At 44.8% G+C, this 9,463-nt stretch overlaps 1 protein-coding gene across 1 annotated transcript in view; it reads right to left on the bottom strand.

Moving 5' to 3' along the window:
* bmp6 (bone morphogenetic protein 6) overlaps nt 1-9,463 on the bottom strand; it is a 37,408-nt gene that overhangs the window by 7,503 nt on the left and 20,442 nt on the right. Inside the window, exons 3-4 of the mRNA XM_042068061.1 lie at nt 6,909-7,057; nt 3,529-3,732 (exon numbers count right to left, since the gene is read on the bottom strand). Of these exons, the coding sequence (XP_041923995.1) occupies nt 3,529-3,732; nt 6,909-7,057 (353 nt within the window). The remainder of the gene's footprint in view (nt 1-3,528; nt 3,733-6,908; nt 7,058-9,463) is intronic.

The following is a 9,463-nucleotide window of genomic DNA, read 5'->3' as shown; positions in this document are numbered from 1 at the left end:
GTGTGTGTGTGTGTGTGTGTGTGTGCACCACCAGAGCTCATGTCTGGTACACAACAAGGCAGATGCTAAGCCTCAGCTGGGACAGGGAGGTTAGTGAGTGCAAAAAGAAGTGTGGACGCAATGTCGCAATGTGGTAAACATGCAAACACATGGACACACACAAACACACAAACACACACTCTCACTAACTCACCCTAACATGCATACACACACACACTCGTGTCATCATGCTCACACCCCATAACCTTCCATCCCAACACAGCCACCCCCCGCCCACACCCCACACACGTTTACAAATCCATCTCCGCCTTCACCAGAACACACATGCATACACATATACCCACACACACATACACACACACTTTAACAAGGTTTCACCATCTTTATGGGCATGGTTATTTACAGTCGGGGAACCTTTAAGGGGAATAAAGGTGATATTTAGTGTGGAGTTTCATAGAGTGTAAAGGCCAGATTTGTGGTACCCATAAAGCACCTCTCTCCTTCCTGCCAGTAAAATTTAACGCCACACGGCCACTGCAGAGAGCCGAGAAGAGCGTTGGGCTAACGCTCGGCACCCAACCCCCAACCCCAGAGACCCCCTTACTTATCGCAACAGGACCGACACTCGGCAGGCCTGTGAAATCCACATGCTCACCATGACTATGTGAACCTGTAAAAAATTCCAATTTATGATGTAGTGAAATTTTAATGAATCACTCCTTGTTTCCAATAATACTACCCCCCGACCCCAACCAGCTACTCCTGAAATCTTTCAGGTTTGAGCAAACTTGAATGTATAATGTTTTTAGAACTTGCAATCAAATCGTTCCCTTTTTATGTTTGGGGTTTTTATAAGATCCTGACCACATGAAACCCACATTAAAACTGTCACGTTTTCTTTTTGTTCATTCTAAAATTTTCCATGACAACGGTTGCCTCAAAAACCTGTCGCTTTTTAACAGTGCCAATTACCGGAGGCCGTGGTGTACTTGTCGAGGCAGTGACAGAGTATCTGTGTAAGGAAAAAATAAATAAAAAAGTAGCCCAACATAGACCCAGCCCCTGCCAGGGCCATGCAGGGGGAGGACAGGAACTAGATGGAGGGGAGAGAGAGAAGCCCCTGAGCCCTTCTCCCAACTCCCATAAAGACATGAAAGAGAATGTGGCTGTTGTCTGCCGTGTCCATGTGAGAGCTTTATCTGTCTTCCTGTCTTTCATCACTGTGGTTATTAAGCCTCCCTCGCCGAGCTCGCCAATGTCTAATTACACCGACAGTAAACAAAAGGAGAGGACCTGGAGGGGAGGGTCAAGATGAAAAAACACAGCTGGACACTGCCGTGTTATTATGATTCTTTTAAGCGATACTGTTAGCTCGCTCAGCCGCCTTAGCGCTAAGCTAATGACTGGCTAGGGGTAATTACAGGTCCAGGGGCAGGCTCACACTGCCGCGTTTGCGTAGGTAGATGGTCATTAACTCCCTGCGTCGAGAAGGCAAAGCCCAGATTCTATAACGGCTCTGCCTAAACCCCTAAATTATCCTTGGAGGTGTCGTATTGTGCGGCTCAGCTGAATATTTCACGACACCTGAGGACTGTGAAAGGAGCAAGCAGGCGACACTCTAGCCATGTACGCACACGCTAGTCCACTCCCGCTCCTGAATGGCTGATTGTGAAATTGAGCCCTCGAGGGGGGCTTTGGAACACGCGTGCTGACAGCGTTGAAAGAGAACAATAGGCCATTCTCACACGTTAGTGTCTCGGAAACTACCAGAAGGATGTGCCACTTGTGTGGGGTGCCGAGCGGCCGGCTGGCTGGCTGTCCGGCGAGACCAGCCGAGATGAGAAATGGTGTATTGGAACCATATGCCTCCCACTGCTCCGGCAAGGCCACGCTGAGACCGCTGTCGCAAGGGCCTCGCAACTTCCTCTGCGGAATCTAAATATTTACGCTCCAGACATCCCTAGTGGTGCAACGGATCAGGAGGGCTGATATTTCGGGTTACATAAAGTCCAGTCCCTTCAGGACAAATTAACCAGATTTTCCTCATTAAGCGAAGCACATAGCGTGCTAAGTTTTAAGGGCTTTCTCTTGTTTTGTTGTTTTTTTTTCTGTCACTTCACTACTGTATAACGGAAGAGAAGATCAAGGTGTCCACCACACACACACACACACACATACACAAAAAGAAAGAGGCAGGGCTCTCTGCAGCCTGCTGTTTAATTGCAGGGTCACAAATATGATGGATGGCTCTGGAGCAGCCAAGTGAGAAGTAGAGCGGTAGTCAAACCACAGCCCTCTGCAAAGGGCTACGCTATACTATGTTATGCTATTTGTGACATAAAAATCGTCTCCTAACTTGACACACTCTTAGTCCTCAAAGAGTTGAGCAAGGCAGGGCATTATGATAGTGTGAGTGCTTTGTACAGAGCCCTACATGAAACATAGACAAGAGAAAGTCACTGAAAAACTTGACGGAAAAATACTGCAGTTACATGTTAAGAGTTACAAGATAAGAGTAATGGGGAAATGTATCAGAAGGGTGCAAATTCAGTTTCAATATAGGTGAATGGTATTAGATATTCATTTCTGAAATAGAAAGACATTTGAACACTATACAGGTTAAACTCTCAACTTATTTGTTACTCAACAGGGTTAAGCTACTAAAGTGTGTGACTTATTTTTTGAAGTCGAAAAGTATTTGTGATGAATTTAAGTAGCCGTTTATATAACTGACCAACACAGCATGCAGTGGATGCAGTGAAAAAATTTAACTGGGATCATTAAGTCAGCCTTTACGAGGCTGGGTTTTCAACCTTCGTGGGCAGCCCTCACATGTGAAATTAGCATTGGATCAAGCTGGTATTAGCGCAAAGCCAAGGGACCTGCCGGTCATGTTGGTCTCAGCGACCACCTCAAAGAGCCAGCGTAATGAGAAGCAGAGGCCACATAGCACTGGATTAGGCTCAGGCCTAATTCAGCGGTGGCCCTGTTGACACTGCCTCCTCAGAGGTCAGCAAAAGGCCACAATGCCAATACGCAATCACTCGACAAGGACGCTTCCAGGAAACGCATACGCCATTTTGTTTCCCTGCCTAAGCAGATAATACACGCCCCTGAAAACATATTAAATTGACATGGAGGGTTTAACTTGAGGGATAAATGAGGTAATAATAAATGACTGAAGCAATAAATGGTCAGATAAATAAATATGGTGGAGTTCAGCTGGATTGATGGAGGTATTCTTTAAAACCACATTGGATCCGGACTCTCTATGCTGTTGAACTGACTAAGCAGCTACCACAATCATTTGTTACACACTGAAGTATATTGTCAGACAAGGCCAGCTAGGTTTGGACATCCGGCAAAACAATAATAGGCAGTAAATTTTAACATAAAATGAATTAACTTGCCTTTGCTAATTGGCAAATGAATTTAGTGTTATTATCCAATAAATTCATCTAATTCAGAGATGATCTGAATTAAGAAGACAAGAAGTGTTTTTGTCTGGTGTTGGTTGTGTTGACTGACCTGTATGGCCAGCGCCGCGGGACGAGTCCTGTGGCTGGCTGGAGCGGTTGCGGTTCTGTTGGCGCCGTTTGCCGTTTGGGCCGGCGGAGCGCGGGGAGCGGACGTGTACCTCGCTCACCTTGAAGAAGGCCACCATGAAGGGCTGCCTCTCCATAGCTCCGTCACGGCCCACCAGCCCAGCCTCCTTGGGGCTGATGCTCTGCCCTGCGCCACAAACCAAAAGGAAAAGGACAACAAAAGTCTTCAACTGGTGTGAATATTAATAGCAACCGCCTCACTTTCACACAGAACATAACAGCTTCTCTATCTCCACACCAAATCCAGCATCTCCATTGGTCTTCCACCTATGCCCAGTACCCAACAGCTCCTCAAATTGGTGGTGGTAGCGTAGAGACTAAGGAGCTGGGCTGGGCTGGGCTAACATACAGTAGCCTGAAGTTGTGGGTTCAATTCCCAGCTTTCACCTTAATCAAGGCACTTAACCCCAAGTTTCTCCGGGAACAATGGCCCTTGAAATATAATTGACATATGTAAGTCGCTTTGGAGAAGAGCGTCTGCTAAACTATAAATGTAAATGTAAATGTAAATGTAAAAGCCTGAAAAAAGAGGGCTCTTCTCTTTTTGTGCTTAATGCAGGATTAACACCCACCAATGTAATAACTTCCCACCAATGTAATAAACCACCAACGCAATAACAATCTGCACAATTTAAACCCATCAACGTAATAACTTCTCACCAACGTAATAATTTCCCACCAACATAATAACCCAATAACTATTACGTTAGCAGGAAGTTATTACGTTGCTGAGAAGGTTAAAAAAGTTAATGTAATAACTTTCCCACAATGTAATAAATCACAGATTTAAATCTAAATCTAATCCCCCCCCCCCTTTACTTGATGCAGACGACACTATAGGCCACACCAGAGTAAGAGGCTCTGGGATACACATTACAAGACACCCCCAAAAAGCATAATCATGAAATAGTAGAAATAATAGGGAAATAGGCCGGATAGTCTTTCGTCAACTGACCTGAACGTTGCTGTGTGTGGTTAAGCACATCCTCCTGATAGGCACTTGATGGTCTTTCGGGCCCACACAGACGACTTAAAAGCAGTACCGCCTCTGTCGACTTCAAGGCTAAACCCTAACCTTAACCCTAACTTTAACCCTTACCATAACCCTTGCCTAACCCTAGCACCTTCCAGGCAGCGCTGCCTTGAAGTCGATGGTGGTGGCCCAAAAGACCATAGATCCTGATGGTCTTTTGTCAACTGACATGAACGTTGCTGTGTGTGGTTAAGAACATGCTCCTAACTTTTGAATCAATCATATTTATTTTTTTCTGTCAACCTGGACCCTAAATGACATGGATACAATCACAAGTGCTCGACTGAATATTTACTGAATGTTGCTAAAAATGAGAATATGGCAAGCATTGTGCAAATGAACCTTCTAACGGTCAGTTGGGACCCACGGGTCCTTAAAAGCTATGAAAATGTATGAAAATGAGAGGGGAAATCAAGGCCTTGAAAATGTTTGAAAATAGACATAAATAGACAGGTCATTAAAAGTGTTTGAATTTCTATATGTTCTGTTAGAAGGCAAGAGAACTTTGTCAGCCATCACTGAAACATAGCACAATTGATAAGCATTGACACATTCAAGCCTCTCTTTTTTAAATGTTGTTGAGTTTCTCTAGAGTCTCTCTCTGAGTTTCTCTAAAGCTTGTTTTAGTTATTTGTAAACAATTTGTAACAATAAAATTTGATCCATGTCTTAAACTGTTGGGTCTTTGAATTTGAGGGAATTGGACCTGAGAAATCCTTGAAAAGTATAGTATAAGTATAAGTATATATACTCTTTTGATCCCGTGAGGGAAATTTGGTCTCTGCATTTATCCCAATCCGTGAATTAGTGAAACACACTCAGCACACAGTGAGATGAAGCACACACTAATCCCGGCGCAGTGAGCTGCCTGGAACAACAGCGGCGCTCGGGAAGCACTGAGGGGTTTGGTGCTTTGCTCAAGGGCACTTCAGCTGTGCCTACTGGTCGGGGTTTGAACCGGCAACCCTCCGGTTACAGGTCCGAAGCGTTAATCAGTAGGCCACGGCTGCCCCAATATTAACGGGAGAGCGTGTGACAACGGCAGCCACGGCATCAAGCCGGATTCGAACCGGCGATGCTACGGGCACAATTCCTCATGTGCTCCGCAGAGCGACGCCCTCCCAATAGTGCTAAGGAGGGGACATTATTTTTCCTGTATAGCTGAAAGGTTTCCTGAATTACATTGAACTAAAATATTTTGCCACAGCAGTTAATTTATCCAACAAAATATGTAAGATGAAGATTGGTTTAGATGGTGACAATTGTTGACAACTATACCCTTACAATTGATAAAACAGATACAATTTCACTAAATCAGTGATTTATTACATTGGTGGGAAATTATTACATTAACTTTTTTAACCTTCCCACCAACGCAATAATTTCCTGCAAACATAATAATTATTGGGTTATTACGTTGGTGGGAAATTATTACATTGGTGGGAAGTTATTACGTTGGTGGGTTTAAAACATGCAGATTTTTATTACGTTGGTGGTTTATTATAGCCTGGCTAATGCCAAACCATATCTCAATGAGATGGGGTCTGGGAACTACACATTCATTTTCTCATATTTGAAACGTGGTTTTACAAATGCCCAGAGCCGTTTATTGGGCGCTACGAATATCTATCAAATGTGTCTGTACGTAGCTCATAACCGCTTTGGTGTGTTGTCATCGTCTTGCTGTCCCCCCTCCGTTCTGTGATTGGTTCCTTCATTGAGGTGAAAACGAAGTCCATGTAATCCAAGCTTCTAGCAGCATGAATAAAATCGTGCGCGTAAGGCAGCATGGGGAAACCCAGGCTAGGTTTATTACATTGGTGGGAAGTTATTACGTTGGTGAGTGTTTCATACCTGACTGAAAGTGGCCTCTGACTTGAAGCTGATCCAGGTCAGAGGTTAGATTTGGGCAACACTATTATGAGCTGACAAAAAAATGATTGAAATTGATTCTTTTTTCTTTTTTGATATAATATCCTAAACTGAAAAACTTTAAGGGTATCAATATCAGTGATACTGTGTGGGATTACATTCAGGATTTTCTCTGGGAATTGAGCCCATAACAGTTGATAGCTCTGTGTTCTTCCAGTTGAACTCTAGGAATTTTTACTGGAGCAAGACCATAGATGGAAAATGGATATATCCCAGTACACCCGCTCTCTTCTTTCAACACAGCCATCTAACTGAATTAAAAGCTGTAAATATTCTATGCCATAACATGAACAAATCACTGGCTGATTTGTTTGAAGTTATGAGTTTTGGGGCCTTACCACTGAGGGTCTCCACGCTGATCTGAAGCCCCAGGTTGTGATCTGGACTCATCACCCACAAGTTGCTGGTGGCGGTGATGTCGAACTCCAGCCAGCCTTCCTGGGCCGCCCACAGTCTCCTGGACTCCAGCAGGAAAAGGTCCGAGTCCCTGAGGGAGGGACAGGTCAGGTCACGATGGTGAGTACACACACAGGGAGAGGGACAAAGTTACAACCCAGAGGGACAGTCAAGGATTCCAAGCCAGTGCATTTTTTAAAAAATATTTTTTCAGGCCTTTTAGCCTTTATTCAACAGGACACCGAAGAGATGACAGGAAATGAGTGGGAGAGACATGGGGAAAGGGTTCGGGAAATGACCTCAGGCCAGACTCAAACCTGGACCATTGAGCCTGCTCATGGTACGGGACGCCCACAGTATAGCTTGCGCAACGCCCCCTACCCCCCAAAACCAGTACAAATGTTTAAATCGCATTCTGCATGAGAGCACAAAACATAGTGTTCACACACCGGCCTGGCTTGGTAAATGGGAAACAATGGGCTTGGAGTAAACAATACCCTATTCCAGCCAATCAGCAACATTTCCTCAGAAGCACTTTAAGGCAGTGGTGTGTTTGATTGGATGCTGAGCTCAAATATCAAGAATCTTTTCATCAGAATTGTTGACTGGACCTTTAAACTTCAGGAAGTGCAGCATCCCGGAGGCTAAAAAGAATCACATATTCAGGCACTATGAGGAAAGGGATGACAATATGTTCTAAAACATGATTAAATTGTTTTTATTTGACTTCTCACAGTTGCCATGACCACCAGTTCCTGGCACCTTTTTTGTAGCCTGAATCTGCTGTTTCCTGCACCTGGTGTCTGTTTCTCTTTATATTTAGTAATACTGCAATTCCATTCCATCAAATGTAGTCATCCTAGACTGTAGACATGACTGCAGACAAACAGCCGTACAAAAATGCTCACCAAACAATCCATCATCTGGATAGAACACGGAGTGACCAATCTGCCTAAGGACAGATCCATCCCATAAAGGTTAATCCGCCCAGCCCAGCTTGCATTCTTCAAACAAGCAGCACTACAATTAACCTCCATCATACATGCACGTTTGAGCCAGCGCGTCGTAATCATTGTCTCAAGGCTGGCCTGGACGCGAAACAACGTTAAAAACCCCAGTCCGCAGCCAGCGGCCACAGAGAGGGACTCAGAGTGTAAGGCTCAGGCTCATAGGGCAGTGGGTTCAAAAACAAACAACATCAGCACCACAAAGAAGCCCATCCCCATTACAGTAATGATACAGTGCAGAGAGCCCTGGCCCCTCCTTACGCCGCACTTCAAAGCGGACAATCGCCCAGGTGTTCCGGGAATGCCCCTGCAGTCATGCATCGGTGGACCCTCGTTATTGGTCGTTAATTAGAGCCACTCTCAAGACTTCCATAGAGCTTAAGGCCCCCCTCATCCCACCATACACACACACACACACACACACACACACACACACACACACACACACACACACACACACACACACTCTCCTCCATCTGTTCGTATGCACATCTCGTCCTAGCTGGCTAATGCTGACTCATAAGTGTTAGCACCTCTGATTAGCCAGTTCTGCCAGGCAGGAGGGGGCTGCCTGAGGCTGAGAGGCATCCAGCTGAACCCATAACTTTCATGGCACCTAGTGGTGTCCACCTACCAGAGAGAGTGCATACTGTGTCATAAAATAACAGACATGGCCATCTGGAGAAAAAGAAACCCCATCTCATAGCCTTGCATGCTAAATTCATGATTTTCTTACCCTTATCAAATGACAAAAAGTTAAAGTTGACTGATATTTAGCAGACGCTTTTAGCCAAAATAACAAAGACTTGCAATGGCGGGTTCAGGAATTGAACCCGGGCCAACTAATTATGAAGCCATCAGGATACCACTGCTCCACCACAAACTAAACTGCTATACCATGTAGTATAGCATAGTATAGCATTCATATACACTATATGGACAAATGCATTGGGACACATTGGGCCATTACACCTACAATAACTTTTCTCCCATCTAAATCTATAGGCATAGGATAGCAGAAGAGCTTCCACTCTTCTGGGAAGGTTTTTGGAGACACAAGATTTTGGGGTGTGTCTGGGACTTTTTGCCCATTCATCCAGAATAGCATTTGTGAGGTCAGGCACTGATGTTGGACGAGAAGTCCTGGCTCCCAATCTCCGTTAATTCATCCCAAAGGTATTTGATGGGGTTGAGGTCAGGACTCTGTGCAGACCAGTCAAGTTCTTCCACACCAAACTTGCCAACCATGTCTTTATGGACTTTGCTTTGTGCAGCCTGTGACAGTACCGCACTCGGAACCACTGAGCTCTTCAGAAGGACCCATTCTTTCACACATGTTTGTGAATGCAGACTGTATAATTCACTTCCTTCATATTAACCGAGGTATACAGTATACATCGATTTTGCTACATTTCTTCAGCGATGAGGTTAATGTGTGGGGGCGGGCTATATATGGGAATGCATGCAGCATTCTTCTTGATTCTGATTCA

The sequence above is a fragment of the Alosa sapidissima genome, chromosome 17 (assembly GCF_018492685.1).
Source record: "Alosa sapidissima isolate fAloSap1 chromosome 17, fAloSap1.pri, whole genome shotgun sequence".
Taxonomy (NCBI): Eukaryota; Metazoa; Chordata; class Actinopteri; order Clupeiformes; family Clupeidae; genus Alosa; species Alosa sapidissima.
The sequence above is the reverse complement of the archived record's forward strand: the minus strand, read 5'-3'. Positions and strand labels throughout refer to the sequence as shown.